Source organism: Stigmatopora nigra, chromosome 15 (genome assembly GCF_051989575.1).
Source record: "Stigmatopora nigra isolate UIUO_SnigA chromosome 15, RoL_Snig_1.1, whole genome shotgun sequence".
Classification (NCBI taxonomy): domain Eukaryota; kingdom Metazoa; phylum Chordata; class Actinopteri; order Syngnathiformes; family Syngnathidae; genus Stigmatopora; species Stigmatopora nigra.
This window is the reverse complement of record NC_135522.1, coordinates 3,824,798-3,843,344: the sequence shown is the minus strand read 5'-3', so window position 1 is coordinate 3,843,344 and position 18,547 is coordinate 3,824,798. Positions and strand designations below refer to the sequence as shown.

The 18,547-nt window shown below is 37.5% G+C and overlaps 3 protein-coding genes and 1 non-coding gene across 8 annotated transcripts; all 4 read right to left on the bottom strand.

Annotated features, from left to right (window-relative positions):
* Positions 1-380: 380 nt before the first annotated feature.
* LOC144208401 (transportin-2-like) lies at positions 381-11,021 on the bottom strand. Of its 2 annotated transcripts, XM_077734222.1 has the most exons (25): positions 10,786-11,005; positions 9,474-9,573; positions 9,258-9,333; positions 8,903-9,052; positions 8,608-8,714; positions 8,207-8,340; positions 8,004-8,085; positions 7,735-7,857; positions 7,425-7,543; positions 6,891-6,951; positions 6,590-6,761; positions 6,126-6,278; positions 5,821-6,046; positions 5,445-5,616; positions 5,275-5,361; positions 5,060-5,167; positions 4,814-4,972; positions 4,656-4,743; positions 4,196-4,294; positions 4,003-4,098; positions 3,834-3,909; positions 3,658-3,757; positions 3,345-3,419; positions 2,996-3,132; positions 381-2,790 (listed from the first exon to the last, which is right to left on the bottom strand). In XM_077734222.1, exons 2-24 carry the CDS (start codon positions 9,570-9,572, stop codon positions 3,025-3,027), a joined length of 2,670 nt encoding a protein of 889 aa, XP_077590348.1. In that variant the 5' UTR covers position 9,573; positions 10,786-11,005; the 3' UTR covers positions 381-2,790; positions 2,996-3,024. The 2 variants fall into 2 exon arrangements, with proteins under 2 accessions (XP_077590348.1, XP_077590349.1); XM_077734223.1 differs by lacking the exons at positions 381-2,790; positions 2,996-3,132; positions 3,345-3,419; ... (6 more) ...; positions 5,060-5,167; positions 5,275-5,361 and having other exon boundaries at positions 5,539-5,683; positions 10,786-11,021.
* On the bottom strand, positions 9,649-9,718 carry LOC144209234 (small nucleolar RNA SNORD41). The gene has a single exon (XR_013329060.1). It is a non-coding gene; the product is annotated as a small nucleolar RNA SNORD41 (small nucleolar RNA).
* A 474-nt stretch (positions 11,022-11,495) lies between the features above and the next one.
* LOC144208526 (interleukin-6 receptor subunit beta-like) lies at positions 11,496-17,056 on the bottom strand. 3 transcript variants are annotated; one of them, XM_077734425.1, is made up of 16 exons: positions 16,941-17,056; positions 16,115-16,219; positions 15,939-16,026; positions 15,297-15,441; positions 14,860-15,011; positions 14,638-14,780; positions 14,404-14,548; positions 14,222-14,298; positions 13,860-14,097; positions 13,488-13,688; positions 13,252-13,356; positions 13,034-13,168; positions 12,739-12,918; positions 12,567-12,636; positions 12,388-12,475; positions 11,496-12,299 (listed from the first exon to the last, which is right to left on the bottom strand). In XM_077734425.1, exons 3-16 carry the CDS (start codon positions 16,000-16,002, stop codon positions 11,748-11,750), a joined length of 2,295 nt encoding a protein of 764 aa, XP_077590551.1. In that variant the 5' UTR covers positions 16,003-16,026; positions 16,115-16,219; positions 16,941-17,056; the 3' UTR covers positions 11,496-11,747. The 3 variants fall into 3 exon arrangements, with proteins under 3 accessions (XP_077590551.1, XP_077590553.1, XP_077590552.1); XM_077734427.1 differs by having other exon boundaries at positions 12,739-12,915; XM_077734426.1 differs by having other exon boundaries at positions 15,939-16,030; positions 16,117-16,219.
* Positions 17,057-17,416: 360 nt separating this feature from the next.
* On the bottom strand, positions 17,417-18,261 carry rln3a (relaxin 3a). Of its 2 annotated transcripts, none has more exons than XM_077734790.1 (2): positions 18,013-18,261; positions 17,417-17,912 (listed from the first exon to the last, which is right to left on the bottom strand). In XM_077734790.1, exons 1-2 carry the CDS (start codon positions 18,170-18,172, stop codon positions 17,638-17,640), a joined length of 435 nt encoding a protein of 144 aa, XP_077590916.1. In that variant the 5' UTR covers positions 18,173-18,261; the 3' UTR covers positions 17,417-17,637. The 2 variants fall into 2 exon arrangements, with proteins under 2 accessions (XP_077590916.1, XP_077590917.1); XM_077734791.1 differs by having other exon boundaries at positions 17,417-17,909.
* Positions 18,262-18,547: the final 286 nt, after the last annotated feature.

The following is an 18,547-nucleotide window of genomic DNA, read 5'->3' as shown; positions in this document are numbered from 1 at the left end:
AAAAAAAAAAACAAGTCACAGATTTAGCCTGGCTGTCTCCCTTCCACTAATGATAAAACTCATTTAAATTTACTTATTTAGAATGTTCCTTATTAATTGGTGCGTGTAGCTAGTGGCCATTGTGAGTAGTGTAGGAGGACCAGGGTTGTAAACTACTAAATTCTGATAGACTAGTTATAAAGTTTTACTTGCAAATTCAGGCTATGCATTAGAATATATGGTCCTCTATCGCCAATAAAGTACATGCAATACAAAAACGCTTACATTATCCTGCCATTATAATGTTCTTATCAATACTACATCCATCTGAACATTAGCCCAATTTATTCCAAGGTAAACAATTGTATTTAAAGTGTTGTGCAGAAGAATTTAAAACCACATTGTAATAGAAAATTTTTATTCCCCCCCTTTGACAAAATTAAAAAGGAGTACATCAACAGAGAGCCCACCTGCACCACAGTTAAAAGGGAGGTGAAACTCACCAGCCTCAATATTATATTTAAACAAATTCATGAATCAGTTGTCCTCCCTAAGGTATGCGCCAAGCCTACTCCTTCAGTCAACCACAACATCAAATTTGATGTAATTACATGGTCCACTATAAAAATGAATATTTCTTTAAATGAAAAGAATAAAAACAAAAAAAACTTTTGAAGTCCAAAAAAACATTTGTGCATCACAGGCACAAAAACATAAAAATAAATTAAAATACCACAAGTATAAAAATAAAAAAAAAAATCTTCACGTATCACAATATGCAAAGACCACCACCTCCTGCCTCAAATACACAAGTAATATCAATACTGATCATCCTGAGTGTTTTTGACAGCTTTAAATGAGCCAATGCAATTGTGTTACATAAGTTCATAACCAAAAAAATAGTTAATTAATAAACAAAATTCATAAAGCTAGCTAATACTCTGGGACAAGAAGTAATAAGAGTTGAAGTTTCCTTTGCCATACAGTCATTCAATTTAAAAACCATTAAGGTTTTGATGTTAACTGGCTGGCAAATATTGATATTGGCAGTGGTCACTCAAACTCTTCCTTCCCCGACCTATGCCCGGCACATAACCTTAGGGTAGGGCTGGTGCAAAACAACATGTAAGCAGTAATTACATACAAACACCTTTATAGCAACAGACCCAAAAAAGGCTAACAGCCATACACACTTCCAATACAATCATCCACTATGGACAATGGCTAGAAGACAAAGCTGGAATTTAAAACAAAAAAAAATGCTTTCTCCAGCTATCCAGTGTCGTGTATAACTATTGGGATCAGTGTATTTCCAGGCATAACGTGCGCACACAGTGTTTACAGGTGAAATAAGTCAGCCGATGAGAATTACTAGTTGAATCATACGCTGGAACTGTCTCCCATTAGTCCAGCACAAGATTTATATTGCTATCAACAAAGCTCTTAAGCGCGACACCCTCAAAAGAGGGACATTTTGTAAAATGTCTAAGCGGAAAAGGAGCAACTTATTGGAAAGCATGCAAAGGTTCATGATTATTGTAATGTCTGTTACTTTTCCCCCCTCCCAAAAAAAATGAACTAGGGGCGAAACTTATCACATGGGTCCAAGTTACAGATCACCACAGCAACATGCAAAAATACTGAAATAGTCCCTCTTTAATCTTAGGAATTAACAAAATCACTACTGTTTAGACACCTTGAGTCTCACCTATCCTTTTATCACTGCTTAATATTACTTAATAATTCATAGACAATCCTAGAATCCCTTCTAAAATTAAGCCCTCCGGATCAGTAATCTTGTAAATTCTAATATTCTTACAATAGAAAAAAAGTGCATTTATATTTGTTAGAACCGAGTTTTCTTGACTTCTCTTATGTCCACGTTAAAAGTCCTTAGATAAATTAAGCAGCAAAACAAGAATCCTTAACCTGCCTACAGTACGTTAGCCCGCCTTTACTTTGAATATTAATCTGTATATAAAGTTGGTATTTATGCAGCTTCCATTGAACAATAGAGACCCACTGCAGTACGAATGTAAGGGGGCTAGAAGAAAAAAAAGCAGCCTGATTGCTACACGTGATAACCTTCCTATTATAACTCTATAAATCAAGATATTCATTTAACATGCATCAATGATGAGGCAATGGGATAACTCAGCATAAAATGTACAGATGACTAGAGGCAAAGACCCAAGTATATGCACACCAATCGATTTATGCATTGGTTTTCCTGTAAAAAGGTGCAAATATTTATGCACATTTCCTGCATTATTACATAATAAAATCAACTTTTGTTTAGCCTCTGGCAAAGCCGAGAGCTGACTTTCAAATCATGAAGTCACACCAGCCTGTTTTAACACACTAATGTATGCGCGTCGATGACAATGTGCATTGGGAGATTTGGGACTTTGGCACCCTATGCTGGTTTAGACATTTCTTTACAATGTACCTTTCTGACGCCCCCCACCCCAACGACACTACGTTGGGGGGAAAAAAATGAACTAATTGAAGGGTAGGGAGGTCAAAACCAACCCCATTTTGAGACATCAACCAACTATAATCCCTGTGGTGCTATTGGTGAAGTCACTTTTGCGCATGTTGGATTTTGTGAGGCATGAAATCCAAGAGGTATACAAATATCCCTAAGTTTACCCTCCCTCACCCACCACCCACCCTCCCTCACAGAGACACAGGGCACGGGGAAAGAGGGGGTGGGAGAAGACCCTCTGCCAAGTGAAGGCCCGTCACGTCCCGCCAGATCATTTCCCCTGCTACGCTGGGCAATGCAATGAGTCCCCCGGTAACCCTTCGCTGTTGTTAACCAGAGGGGGGAAAAAAAGGAAAGGAGCACATTAGAATTTGAAACAGTATTACTTACAGTTGCAATTGTAGTAAAAACATGGCATTCTAGATCAGAGAATTAGGAACACATTATTTCATTGCTTTTTCAATGAGCTGGGAGTGTCATCATCTCCAGAAAGGCAAGGATTTCAATAAAAGACCCTGAGAAACATACCGAAGAGGTCAGCATCCATTGTGGACTTGTTAGACGCCATAGCATGCTGACAGACGTTCCTTCAACAATGGAGGGAACTGCTCAGAAAACTGCTGCCAGTTCTCTTGACCGACTTGGTCCTTAAAACCATGCAAGATCTAAGATAAAGAGAGAATAGCACTGTAAGTCCAATGCAGTTTGACTAGTTCAAGAGTTAGATTAGTTAAACCAATAAACTTTTAGCCAGCTTTAAAAACACATGTCAGATTCAAGTCATCCTCAGATTTTGTCAGATTTCGAATGTCTTAGAAGTGATCATCATCGTGTGTACAGCTAGTGTCAAATGAACAATGAAAGTGGATTCACCCACCTTATAAAACATGTCTCGGAGGTCATCCTTGGGGTTGACCCAGGATGCCACGGCATCACAAAAGAAAATGAAGTCCTGAGAGAGACAAATTCATACAAATACATTTGATATTTAAGCAGAAGAATGCAAATAAGACCTTTTCACACTAAATACGGCAAGAGAATATTATTGGTTAAAACAACAAAGAAATTGTTGAAATAGCAAAAATAAAAATGAAACAAACAGAAATCCCCTCTATTTAAGTACCCCAATTACACTAGTTATTTTTTTAAATATAAGTGGCCAACAACATCAGGTGGCCAAATTAGCTCACCTGCACGACACCAGCTGGATTAACACCAATCATCACGCAGATTCCGCGGAAAGCTGAATCTTTCTCTTCATTATCCCTGATATTCCTCAGTGACGTGCACCTGCCAATGTGAAACACATGTTTCAAATAACGCCTAAATAAATCACAGGACAACGACATGATTGAAAGTAACTCACCAAGGCCTGATGAAATTTGGAAGCTGCGGCGCCACTCCCTGAGGGCAGACATAACCCAGTCTGCCTATTGTTATGGCTGCACATGATTGAAAAACATATTTACAATTTCTTCAAAATACTTCCAAACACGTGTCTATGCATCGACACAGTGCTGTATGAGAGCGCGCACCTGTATTTTCCAGCAGGGTTTTTGGTGTATTGGGTCTGTTGATGATCTCCACCAAATGTGGCAAAACCACTCCAACATAAAGTTGCATCTCTGCACCTACAGAAACAAGTGGATAGTTAGATAAGGTTTGAAGTACAAAAAAATTGCAGTAAATAGGGGCTGGTGTCAACAAGCAACTCATAAATAAACTTACCCATTTGCATGGCAATTTCCCCAATGGCCCAGGTGGCATTGTTACACACTGAAATAAACTCTGGGTTCAGATTGAGGCCGAGGATGGGCATGAACTCAGCTGGAGAAAGGACACAAAACAAATTGGTCACAATAAACAATGTGTCTTTTGAAATGTTTTAGTCCCGTGACCATGCTATCCCAAAACATGTTTAGCCTTGCTAGCTGTCAAACATTTGACTTGGATTAAAAACTAGAATGGGAGGGTCAAAATATCTGGATCAGAAAATATAGGAACAAAATTTTTCATGTTTTTTCAACGAGCTGGGTTTTCATCATGTCCAGATATAATGAGCTTTGCTCTTGGCTGTTTCGGTTTCGTGTCAATCTCATGTAATTACCAAGTTTACATTTCAAAATCCACTATACCATATTATGAGGGAATCATTAGTTCTAACAGAGGGGGAGAAAAATACACTCACCAATGCAAGGCTTAACATGCATGAAGCAGACCTTCGTTAAATCTCCCAACAGGGCGAAAGAGCTTTGCCTCACTTCAGGCATCGTATCCTGCATTACAAACATGCAAAATTAGAACTCTACAAAACTGCAATATGACAGACAAAGTATTAAGACCTACCTGCATGCACTGAAAAAGCAGTGTCATTATATTGGAGCGGGCCACAAGCTGCTCTACGTGATTCCCCAAACCTTCTGCCAAACCACTGAGCAAATCCAGAGCTACTATCATAAAGTCCTTGTCAGGTGCCTCATATTGATCTTGGTGCTGGTTGTACATCTGCAAAGGCCATATTTTCATTATGTTAGTCAAAATATAACAAGCAGTAAAAAAAAAAAAAAACAATTAGTACATTTCTTCTCTCACCATAGCCTGAGCTAAAGTTTTCTGGACTAGTGTGACACAGCGCTGGTAGACAGGTTCGCAGTAAGGCAGAAACCCACTCTGCAGTGCAGTGGCAACTGAAGATAAGCACTGGGAAGGGGAGAATAACATTAGACCTTTTGTTTGTTGAAATTCCACATATTTCTGGTAATATAAAAAAAAAAATGCAACATTAAATTCAATGTATTGCTGATTACCTCCAAGAGAGGAAATAGGTCCTTATCCTCATCTTTGAGCTCATTCCACTTTGCAATAAGAGGAGGCATCAGCTTCTGGATATATTCCTGAGAATTTAAAAATACAGAAAAATGATGATGCATAAATGTCTAATAGAGTAGACTTAAAAAAGCGGAGAGCAAGTACTTACTGGCTGATTAAGGTGGTGGCCCACCGAATCTGCCAGCGTTCCAATGGCATCATAGAGGATTAGAAGATTCTTATGCTGGTATTTCCCAAAAGCAAAGACCAGCGTGTCCAAGATGAAGCTCAAATATGGTACTAGTTCTGTGCATGCCTCCTCTTCTAAGGTGGCAAAGGCGCTATGGTGAAAACAAAGATGGCGGACAATAACAACATGACTAAATCTAGTCTATGGCACATATATGACTACCAGTCAACAAATGATTTGATAAAAAAATGATGTGGATCAGAACAAAATATGGGAACAACATGTATCATTGTTATTCAATGAGCTGGGAATGTCATCATTTCCACAGTGAGTGAAGGTATAGACAGAAGCTTACCTGCAGGCTGCTTCTTGAACCCTCTTGTTTGCATCCAGAATGCACTTAAGAAGCTCGGTCATGAGGGGCTTCAGATAAGAGTCTGGGGGCTGGGAGACTACCCAATGTGCGTAACGACTGAGCGTCCAGCAAGCGATGGAGCGTACGAGAGCTTTCTTGTCACTCAGACATTGGATGAGGTGAGGGATGAGCTCTGGTAGGTAAGGAACCATGCCTTGCATGCAGCCTGTGGCACAAGGACAATTATTGTATGGGTATTTAGCTTGGCTTTTGCTATAACGAGCAAAAAAGGTAGCCATTCTTACCTTCAGCGATTGCACCCAATACAAGAATACCAGACTCCTTTATGACCCAGTCAGGATGGAAGAGAAGCTCTTTCAAGAGTGGAAGCAGGTGAGGCAGCAGTTCATCTCGAAACACGTTTGCAAGCACGTCCAATGCTGCCGCTGAACACTTTCCTGTTTGTCATAAATGTCAATTTTCTTCACAGCCAAAATTTAAAGAACATGCCAGTGTTAACCAGGTAGCTAAATTAAGTTCTGAAACAACTAGAATGTGAGGGTCAAAATATCTGGATCAGAAAATATAGGAACAAAATTTTTCATGTTATTTCAACGAGCTGGGTTTTCATCATGTCCAGATATAATGACCTTTGCTCTTAGCTGTTTCGGTTTGGTGTCAATCTCATGTAATTAACAAGTTTATATTTTTATCTCGGTCATGTATGTCTCCATGTAAAAACAAGACTAAGATGGGCAATTTTACTCACTGAGGTTCCAATCAGACAATGTGTCGTCGTCATCGTCGTCATCATCATCAATGTCTTCACTGTCGCCACCTTCTATGCCTTCATGCTGCAAAGTGACCGTGCGAGACTTGTGGAAACGCGGCTTGATGTCCTGATCGCTGTCTGGTACGGCCTCATCTTCCTCCACATCTCCCTGATCAAAACACAGACAGTTGTGACACTTGGCAAATCTGCACCACCATAAAATTATATTAGCTGCTTAAATGATTTATCTTTAGCCAGACACTGCCAATTTCATTAAAAGAACAACAAAATGACTTACCTTCAACAGTATGATGTCTATCTCTGAGTATTTCATTCCATTCACCAGGATAGGTGTCAGTCTATATTAGGACACATAGGAGTGGTGAAAAACGGAGTTAAAAATAATAATTTTATTTTTTATACAAGCATGTCCAATTACAGTAGTACCTCGACATACAAGCATTTCGAGACACGAGAAAGCCAAGTGGCCCAGCCATGAAAGGCTGTTTATCATTGTAGTGCACTATGTGAGGGTCAAAATATCTGGATCAGAAAATATAGGAACAAAATTTTTCATGTTTTTTCAACGAGCTGGGTTTTCATCATGTCCAGATATAATGACCTTTGCTCTTGGCCGTTATAGTTTACATTTCAAAATCCACTATACACCTAATGCTTCACGATTGTCATCTATTTCGTGTATAACAGATATCTACGAGCACTGGGTGGAGCGTTGCATTTTTTTTCAATGTTTTTTTTTCTGTCATTCAGCGCAAATGCCAGAGCGATCACTATTACGAGGTATATATTACTTCCCAGAGTGGCTACTCACTGTGCCAGGTGTCCTGACAGCATCTCCTTGCAGATTGGCTGCTCTGCCAGAGTCAACCAAAACTCACAGGCTTCCAGAGCTACGTTTTCATCTGGGTCCTGCGTACGCTGCAGCATATACTGCAGACAGAAAGATGAAATGTATTGGTGACAAAGGTACAACATAAGAAAGAAAGTTCTGGCCCAGAGCTGTAGCAAATCTGGATCAGAAGTTTAGGAACTTTAGGTATCAGTGGTCATCAATGAGCTGGGTTTGTCATCACATCCAGGATTTTTTTTTTAAAAAGCAAGCGTCATAGAGATTTCCTTACCTGGATAATGCTGTGCATGTGAGGGATAAGTCGATCGATACGGACCTCCAGAAGCATGACCAAAGCCCGGCAAACATTCTTTCGGACTTCCGAGTCCTCGTCTGTTGCCAGCGCAAAGAGGCTCTACGGGGACGAGATATTACACTTATTGAAAAAAAAAGTGCAGAAAACGAGACTACAACAAATAGCAGATGGAAAAGTCTCATTAAATTATTTTAATTAAAAAAAATGCAGATAACTACATTTGACTCCAATATCTAAACACCAACCTCAATGAATGTGTCAATGTGGTTCATTAGGGCCTGTGCTCTACTAACGATGAACTGGTTTACACAGGCGATCGCATGAGACCTGCAGGGACCAAAGATTTTGTCAGAATAAAGTGCATCCATGTCGAGTCCCTCATTTTTCTATGAACATAAAAATGTAAAAAAAAATACTTGCTTAAATGAAAGGCGTAAAGGACCTGTACCTAATTTTAGGGTTGCAGTGCTTGAAGAACTGAAGGAATTTGGGTATCATGATATTGAGTGGTCGATTCAAAGCGTCGCTGTCCAGCAGCTCGGACAAGTCTTCACAGATCTTCTGTAGTGCTCCGAACGAGCCCTGAGACGTGGACACACACAGAGAGACTGTCAAATCAAACGCAAACATACAGAGGGGGGAAAAGGGGAGAGAAGGATGCTCCATGAGAAATTATTCTACATTTTTGTAAAGTAGTATTAAACAAAGGTGCAACACAGTGAGTTATGTTGTGTCAAATAATTTGTGCCTTCTGTTTACACAGGAAGATCCTTAAATTTACCAAATTCCCTATTCATGATTTTAGATTTTGCGAGGCCTTACATTATATTAACTAAAAATGTACTTTACCTCGCATGTATTGTAGTCCTCCGAGTTGAGCAGGTTGCAGAGCTGAGGAAGGAGCTCGGGCCATGACTGCAGCTCCCCCTTAGAGGAAATCGTCGTGATCAGAATACCTGAAAGAAGATGGCAACAAAATTCAGGTTGAGCATCCAATGACAAGGGCTGTTTTTTGTTGGCTGTCTACAGCTTTGGATCAGCCAGTATGAATACAAAACCTTCACGGACAATCAGATGATAGTATGCATCACCTCCAAAGGGACACAGGCTGCAAAATACTGTGACCACTTGAGGCTAGACTTACCAATGGTGGCACGGATGAGCGGAGAAGGGTCGCCAATGTTGTTGACGCATTCCTGCTTAATGAAGTCCGCAACAGTTGGCGGGAAGTTCTGGTAATGGGCCTTAACATTGTTCTTCAGTATCAGACCACTGAGAGAGCGAGTTGGCTCATCTAGAAAGAACAAAATAAATATTTATCATATTTTGGGGCCATGTGAAGGTATCACAATAATTGCAAATAGGGTTTTGAATCTATTGGGTCCAGTTTGTATTATTAAGGTTGTATTGGCCTGCTGTAACATGTACTTTTAAATAAAACAAGATGTTCATATGAAAGACAATCTTTTTGGATATATATATTTTTTCTAAAAGCTTACCTTCTGTTTTAAGTCTTGTGAGGACAAATATGAGATAGTTGTTGAAGTCAGGGAACTGGTTCAATTGTTCAAGTTTCTAGATTAGTGGTTAAGGATTAATTTATCCAAAGCAACCCCTCCGCCCCAAATATAACAATTACCCCATTATTTTATGCTAAAAACGACATGGGTATTTCTCAACCTACAAAGAAAACTATCAATGCAAATTCAGGATACTTGTTGGACGGCTCTCTGCGTAGTTGTGTCGGGTGACTGCGAGTCTTTAAGCAGTTGGAGGACTTGCTGAAGTCCTTGCTCATCTGGCTGCCACTCCATCCTGCAGAAATGAATCATTTTGTTTCATACGGTACAAGTAATAAATATATGGTAGAGAGGGAAAAATAAATACTTGTGGGATCAGACAGTATGAGTAAATAAGACCATCAGGGTTGAGTCAGCTGTATTTAATGCATCATCTCCCATAAAATAACACAAAATTGGTTAGAAACCATGGTGAGGAAAAAAATACAAGTACTTTACTCTGGACTCGAGCTGTTATTTTTCCTCGTATTTTATATTTTATACGGTGCAATAGTATTTTCCACTCCTTTATTTGATGTAACATTAGCCTCTTTGCTAATTTTGCTTAAATAATGACTTTTCTGCAGAGATCTATAGTTATATATGGGCCAATTGTGGTCTGAAAACATAACAATAATGAACTTTAAAGCACCTTTGCAAATCCAATTAGGAGAACATGCTAGACGGCCAAAACGAGCACATTTAACACGAGCGGTTAAAATCTAGGAACAGGCTTAATCCTTCCAAGGTAATCCTTCCCCAACCCCCACACCACCCTCGATTCTAAAAATGCAATCGAGATAAGTCTACACGAACCTAAACTAAAAAAAGATCGTCATCGATTCATGGATGTCGATCTGAACGGTAAAATCGGTGATCCCACGTCCTAATGGTTCAATCGACTGAAAAAACGTGAGGCTAAATGTCAGCTAACTTTAGCAATTTAGCTGAAGCACCGTGGCCAATTCTGACAGATCAAAAAAAAAAGGTTTAATCACAAGAATAGGACGACAAAAAAACAATCTAAACACATGATGACGTCGATTGTTTACTCGATCCCACGTTAGATCATTATATATTAAGTGGATTGCGTAAATGAAATTGCCCTTCTATTTGAGGCCTGGTCTAAAGTAAAGTTTCAAGACATCGTGTTCACACGAGACGGCCTCGAATAATGGAAAACTACAACACTAACTCGAACACAGATCGACGAACCCATAATTAAAAAAATGTAATAAAAACACGACTGGCTACCGATCGCAATTGAAATGCTGATCTTTACTAAATATAGCTGCAAACTTGTTGAACACGTTGCGCAAGGTGGTGCTAATGCTAAGACTTGTCCACGAGACATCGGTGAACAAGGAAAACTTCATCTAAAATTATTAGCCACCCGATATAGTGATATGGCATGGTAATCGTGAGACTTTAAAATTAAAAAGTACAAACCGCACACTCATGTACATACAATATTGACTTTTAGATGGAATATTAACGCTGAGCTGATCTTCCACCGTCCCTCGTTGCGCTTGTTCTTGTTCAAATGGACATTGGGTACGTTGACTGAGATCGACTCATGACGGCTTCCGTTCTACGCATTGTGATCGTATCGCGAGATCACCGGATTGCAATAAATAAATAAATAAAGACTGTAAGAATGTACGATATTATTGTACATTATTACAGTAAGGGGGAGACTGAGAGCTTTGCTTTTTATATCGAGTGCCTCGTTGAAGATGCTTTGATCAACGCACTCCAACGTAATGACCAAAACTGAGGCACAATGACAAGCTTTGTTTTCATCAAATACGTTATATATGTTTCCTTCTTCGTGCTTTAACATCTATCTCTTTTTAATATTAATGAGGGGCTTTCATTTTATAAAATACATTTTCTTTAAACTTCAAGAATAAAGGGAGTTATTTTAGTGTATTATATCTGTATTAATATTCATTTCAGTTTCATAAATATATGATATAATATATAACACATAATATAAAACATATATTGTATATAATATATATACAAATATGTATGAAATATATTATTTTGTGTGTGTCTAGTTTCCAAAGTCTCTTCAATTTAATTTTCTCAACTAAGATAACATGCACACAGAAATGGCAATTATTAATTCCAGTTTTTAATTGGAAAGATACAAACTTGCAAATTTGTGCCCTTTTAAAAAGTATAAAAATATGTATATATATCTTAGAAACAGCAGGTCATTAAAATACAACAATACACATTTGTATGTATACAAGATGATATTTTAAACTACAAATAATACCCATTTCTTAAAAGTTATGGTTTATACAATATCCATGAATGTTTTGACATAAATCTTTATCCAAAATAAAATTCTTACATCAAAAAGTCACAGTGTAACACCCAAATAACTATCCAATACATTGCTTTGTTAACATACAATAATCAAGCATTAAGTATGTCTGCAGCAGTTGGCATAAAGTGCTGTTCATAACCTGATACATCTTGTTCATCTTCCAATGAACTCCAAGAATTTCCCCTACCTGCAGCACCACTCAGATTCCTTACCTCCGTAGCAGTTGGCATGAAGTGCTCTTCGTATCCTGATCCTATTTGTTCATCTTCTGATGAACTCCCACAATTGTCCCTTCCTGCTGCACCACTCATAATATTTTCCTCCCCAACAGTTGGCATAAAGTGCTGTTCATATCCTGACACATCTTGTTCATCTTCTGATGAACTCCCACATTTGTCCTTGCCTACTGCACCACTTTCACTCATTTCTTCATCAGAGTCCACCATTTCTTTATACTCATCCCTGCTATTTCTATGTGTCCTACAAATACATCTTTTTGAGGACTCAGCAGGTCTTGTTTGGTCCTTAGGGCGATAAACCTGTTCGCATTGAGGGCACCGGATTTCCACTAGTTCTAATACGGACATGGAAGGAAGGGGTTCATTGATGGTGATGCAACTCCAAGGCACAGGATCATTCACCTAGCATTAAATGACAGGAACAATAATATTATTTTCCAAAAAGTGAATAGCTTACATAGCATTTAGCTGACAAAAAAATGAAACTCACCTGATTCTTAATCATTTTGAAAATGGTGCTATTGTAAGGATCTGGGATCTTCTGATTGAAACACAGACATGCCTTGTTTGTTTTTTTACTAAAATTGACAAAAATGTTGTTGTTAGTAACATTGGAAAAAGACAAAAACATTTTAATGCTAGTTTATGAGACAAAATGTTGCATCTCACCTGAATAAAACCAAAAAACAGCATAAAATGGCAGGGAGGCATAGTAGAAGCAGGAATGAAAATAAGTGTGCTGATAGACAGAGATAGTGAAATGTATGGAATTAGAAAATGGGTTTATATTATGGGATATATTTTTTAAGAAAATAGTGAAACATGAAAAAAATGATAATACTTTTGGATTTTAAAACAAGATGCTCGGATGCCTTTGTGATGAAACTGGTGGTGACTTTGGCTCCCGGTCCAGCTGCAGTCACCGCCTTAATTCCAACTTCATACTCTTGATTTACACTGAGATTTTGCAGTTCAAACATCTTGTTTCCATCCTGAGTGGAAGCGCTCACATTGTACACTGCTTTAGGGGAGACATATCACAATTAAAAAGATAACAAACACACCAATATTGTAAAAAAAAAACAATGTCTTTCTAGCGCAAGAAACTTTGGTTTTAAGGTCATTTTTTTAACTACCATTTTGTCCAAGTACTCCAATTTCATAGAAGAGAATGAGCCCATTCTGCATGGTTAGTGGTATAGGCTCCCATAATAGGGTTGCATGTGTCGCAGCAATGGAAATGACTTTAAATGAAGGCACTTTGGCAGGAACTGAAGGGTAAAAAAAACAAATTGACAAACACAATTACAAATATTTCTTGTTATAATAATCCAATCAATGTATGAATACCTACTTCCATGACTAGAAAATCCAAAAACAGATGATATGTGATGGCTTTGTTGATTGTCCGTTACAGCAAATAGAGACACTTGGTAAGGTCTATATTTTTCAAAATGACCTGTAATAAGAAACAACAAAGTGAAATGTTTTTTTTTCTCTTTAATCGCAAAACTTCAGTGAGAAATTTCTTCTTCTAGATATTTTTTTGGCAATTAATTTACTGTTGAACTAATCAAAAATAAAGCAGACCTTTAAATGTAACTGAAGTGCAGCTTTTATTGACTCTGATCCAGTCAAATCCTTCCCCTAAATGGCATCCTGCTTGTTTGTATTGGACCACGTACTCCTTAATTAATTTGACATCAGGTAATTGCAGGGGAGAATCCCAAGATACTGTGAGGTTTTCTGTATTCATGCTGACATCAATAGAAACTTCACTTCTCACTTTACCTGTAAACATTAGGAAAAACAAATCAAAAAATGAATAGAAAATACATTTTGCAAGTGTTTCGATTGCTTTTGAAAGAAATAAAACATTTGAGATGATTGAAAAAGTACTTATAATTTTAATTTCCACTTTACATACCTAAAGTAAATCAATAAAATCCCCAAAATTGATACCTGGAGCTGGAATTGCGAGATAGGAGTGCACTGTAGCTCCATGGGCATTGTAGGCAGACACACTTGCTGATGACACGTTTTTTAAAGACGTGTTCAAGTAGCATTGTTGCTCATCACAGACCAACAAGTTCCTTGGTTCAGCTATGGAAACATTCAGTAATTCACTTCTGCTATGTTGGGAGGACTGCTTAATTTCATAACCCAGAATTCGGCCATTAGCCTGAGAAAGTGAAATCTTCTGCAAGGGAACATAAAAGGGAGAAGAAATAAATAAATATGCATTAATATGAGATTCCCACGCTAAGCATAAGCAAACATCCCATTTGCTTACTACTATAATTAATGAATTAAAACTTGTATACCTTCCATATCAGAGAACAATCACTATTAGTGGCAGGAACGCCACAATCCTTCCATATATCCATTTGTCCAGTAGGAGCTGAAAAAAAACATGCCAAAAATGTCTATACTATTATTTTTTTTAATAGATGTCAATTCTAAGTGATGAACTTAATTCTTAGATACTTATAAAGAGAAGGCTTACCTGTCTCAGAGGTCCTTATTCTATGGATTCCACTCCAATTGCTTTTTATGCCTGTTGCACAGGAACAGCGGACCTGAAATTCATAGACTAAACCAGCCCGGATAGGATCATTCAGTTCATAGTGGACTTGTGCACCAATTTTTTCCTTAGAAAAAGAAATGTAAAAAGTCAAACAGTGTTGATGTCACGTAATTAAATGGTAGATGGAATGAATTAGGTTTTTTTTTTTAATACCTCATGCCAGAATTGGTCTACTTCATTCCGAAATCTCACATCACAAGGACCCAAAAAAAGATGCGACTCACTACAGATAGAACTCCATGTTATTTCCAAAGGATCTTGTTGACTCGATGTAATGATAGGAGGAGACGGCTTCACTAAAAGGGAGGGGTGACAGAAGTAGCAAGTTTAAAAGAAAATAATGCAGTAAATGTGAACAATACCTCATTTACTCACCAAGGTTGCCTGTGTTTAAGACAACCACTTGAGATTTGGCAGATCCATGTTTGCTTTCAGCTTCAACCCAGACAGAAAGCTCACTATTCATGGAAAAGTGTTCACGTCCGATAAATCCACTTAAATTGGTCCCTGTATTCACATGGTCAAATCTGGAGAGAAAGAAAGGGGAGATATTGAAAGCCCACTTGATAATATTCATTTAAAAAAACTACTAGTATTTGTTCTTGAGTGACATTTGTGTTACATTACCCAAACTTACATTTGACTGAGATTGACCAACCAAAGGCAGGCAATGATAAAACAGCAATATGTGAAGTTGTGCAATCCAATTTTATATAAAGAAACAATGTACATATTTTTACTCTTACGAGAGTACATTTCTGTTTTGTCTTCCCATATCTGTCATTTACTGAGTAGTATTATATTGCCCTTACACATTGTTTGCTGTTTCCCAGTGAAGGCTATAGTTTGTGATGACATGTGGATCACTTCCATGATTCCAACTACAGTGAATATCAACCCTGTAGCTTTCACCAGTTGGAATGTAGCAGTCCGGTATTGAAGGGGCAGGTGTAGAACCTAAAAGGAAAAGAGAAAAAAAAAGCATTTTCAAAACATGTGCTCTTTTCTTGGGCAGAGAACAACATTTTGACCCTGTTTCACTTATTGGTAAATAGCACCACTAATTTAACCTTGAGTTTTGATTAGTTTAGTCTTATTTATTAGGAATATTAACACATAGTCCATGTTACGAGTGTCATTCAATACAAAAGGTGAAAAAATGACTCAGCCGACGGGAACAGGAAGTGAGGAGATGGTCTACTTTGTCAAAGAATGCTTGTGACAATATAAGTCGCAATGTGAAACCAGAACTGTAGCACGGCTTCGTGTGAAAATCACAAACTTTTAGGCATTTGTTGTAAGAAATGAAATCGGCTTAAAATTCTTAACATACTATAGTGTAGTTAATATTGATGTGAATTCATTTAAGTGGTATATATTGCCAAATATATTTATTAAAGCAATAATTTAAAAAAAGGTACCAGAGATTGATAATAAATCACTTGAAAACATACCTTCAAATGCGTCAGAAATTGACATGTTGGCGATTAGGATCAAGAGAAGCCATCCTGAATCCATTGCATTGGGACCCAGCAGTTTTGTCCACCTGTGAATGTGAAGATAGGAATATTACATTGTGACTAATACAGTCTGTATTTAAAACTTGTGAAAGGTTCCAATGATTTTGCTTACTGAGATTGTGTTGATTAAACCAAATTGATGAATTGATGTGCTAACTAATGTCCAGAAGTTTCACTTCTCGGGGCTGGGACAAGTCTGGCATGGATTCTCAAACCTTGAAAATGTGCATAGAAAAGTGTGTTAGTTGTCTTTTGACGCATGGAAGATTGCAAATACATAAAAGTAAATAATGTATGTGCTTAAATTGGCCTCTAGTTTGCTTCATGATACTACAGGAGTCCATTAAGTCTCTTTACAATTTATTTTGAACTTTTAAAAGTTACAACAACAACAAAAATGACTGGAAATTAATGCAATTGTTTAATTATGCATACACAACTAGATCCACAGAATAAATGTGTTGATATTAATGAAAATTTAAAAAGAAAACTACAAATAGACTCATGCACCCTAAATATTAACTGATTTACATATTGGGGCATATTTTGTTAAGAATGTGATATAGCAAAGAGTATTTAAATACTAGTTGGGCTAGTTCTTCAATCATACATCATATTTGTTAATCATTTTGGCGAAAATATCAGATAAAGTTGATTTTAAGGAAGCGCCACCATCAAAACAACTACGTCTCGCTAAATCGCTGATATATTATGATTTATACAACATACACGTCGTGATTATAACAGTTTAACGGGACTATCTCTATTCACATTGCTTTACGTCATTCAATCGCAGTGGAAGAAAACAAGAGAAAGAAAAACTTAGTCTAGACGTTTTATGACTGTCTGGATTCGTGCTAACATTATTATTTTGGAAATCTCAGTCAAGCGACAACATACCAATCCATTTTAAATATGAAAAAAATAGTGTGTTACCTCATTTTCACCGAGAAATGGTGTTAAGGTTCCCATGTGATGTTGCGTCGATTTTGACAGGAAACAGTCAGTATAAACCCCTCTGTACGCCCACTTTTCTAATCACGTGATTAAAGCGGAAGTGTGAGGATCTACAACCCATGTTTATATAGTATACTACTATATAATAGATAATATAGTATATTATACTAGCCATTTATCTACGTATTTAGTATTTCTAATTGTATTACGTATTGTATATTTTTGTTTATGCAATCCATTGGCAATGGGCAGACTTGATATATCTTTAGAAAATAAAGTAAAAGTGCCAGCTATCTTTTCTTGATAAACATAAACACAACAGTAGTTTTCATTAAGATTTTAATTGATTTGATGGTTTGGGATTTGCAACGTTTTATCAAGCATCTTTAACAACACATTACATCTTGTTCCAGTAACAAACAAACATTTATTAAGTGAATGCTATGTAACAACACATTCTGACAACCCATGCTTCTGACAAATAAATAAATAAATAAATAATTCTCTAAAGAAAAAAATACATGTACATTCATGTTTTGATATTGATCATTTTGTAATAACAGCTGTTGTTAATCCTCTAGAGGCAGATGTTGCAAATTTGCAACAACTAAATGCTAATTATCTAATTTATCCACATGCATATTGTATGAGTATTTTTTATGGCTGTATTCAGTTTTCAGCAAAGAGTACTAATCTCACTCTTGCTGCAGCCCCACTTGCAGCATGCATTAGAAAGACCCAAAACCACATCCCGACCCTTACGATCTGCTTTTCGCAGGGCTTCGAGAATCTCTTCAGTGATAAAAGAACGAGTTGGCCGACTGAACAGTCTATCTTGGTTTTCACTTGATAGGAAATCCACATCTTTGTTTCTGTAGATTATACGTTCCAACATTGGGTTGGTTTTCAATTCCTCTGAAGAGTCTTGGTGGGAGATGAATGGGTCTTCTGCTGTAGAATTATGAGCAGAAGTTGAGTTGAGTTGATAGGAATTCAAACCATCAAATCACAAAATCCTGTACATACAGTATAGACAAAGTCATGATTTTACCTGAAGTCGTAAGCGATCGTTTCCATCTTGAGCCGCCACAAGTAAAGATGATGGCTCGGATGAATTCTCGTCCACAAAGCTTGACGCCATAGACTGGGCTGTCCATGGTCCGAACTTCAATCGACAACAAACATACAGCCAAAAGTATGATTTTCCACATAGTACCCAAGGGAATAAGTAAATATCTACAAAGAAGAAATTAGTGTTGCACAGCAATTGGGTTTTCGTTTCCCTGACTGGATCAGCTATGACTCTGTAGGGTGACCCAAACGGGGTTTATAAAGCAAAGTCAAGCCAAGGGAAACATGAATATTGTGCATGTATTATCCTCTGACACAATAGATATGAAAGGGAAATAGAGTCCGAGACCTTTATGAAGAATAAAAAGCAGACCAAAGGTCAGAACAATGTGAAGTGGTTTAATCACCTTTTGACAGCCTCAATTTCATGGATAGAGCTTTTCATTATTGTGAATTATGAGTATATTGTAGAGATAACGAGACTAAATGTTAGCCAATCAGATTTGCTTTGAGGG

Bases quoted from the DNA above. Each gene is read 5' to 3' on its own strand.
- rln3a (XM_077734790.1), bottom strand. From the start codon at position 18,172: ATGTGGAAAATCATACTTTTGGCTGTATGTTTGTTGTCGATTGAAGTT. The intron at 17,913-18,012 runs GTAAAATCATGA...ATAATTCTACAG, and splicing joins ACGATCGCTTACGACTTCAG to CAGAAGACCCATTCATCTCC.
- LOC144208526 (XM_077734425.1), bottom strand. From the start codon at position 16,002: ATGGATTCAGGATGGCTTCTCTTGATCCTAATCGCCAACATGTCAATT. The intron at 14,781-14,859 runs GTGAGTAAATGA...CCTCCCTTTTAG, and splicing joins CTTAAACACAGGCAACCTTG to TGAAGCCGTCTCCTCCTATC. The intron at 14,299-14,403 runs GTAAGCCTTCTC...GTTTTTTTTCAG, and splicing joins AATAAGGACCTCTGAGACAG to CTCCTACTGGACAAATGGAT.
- LOC144208401 (XM_077734222.1), bottom strand. From the start codon at position 9,572: ATGGAGTGGCAGCCAGATGAGCAAGGACTTCAGCAAGTCCTCCAACTG. The intron at 6,952-7,424 runs GTGAGTAGCCAC...GTCCTAATATAG, and splicing joins CTGTCAGGACACCTGGCACA to ACTGACACCTATCCTGGTGA. The intron at 6,762-6,890 runs GTAAGTCATTTT...TGTTTTGATCAG, and splicing joins TAGACATCATACTGTTGAAG to GGAGATGTGGAGGAAGATGA.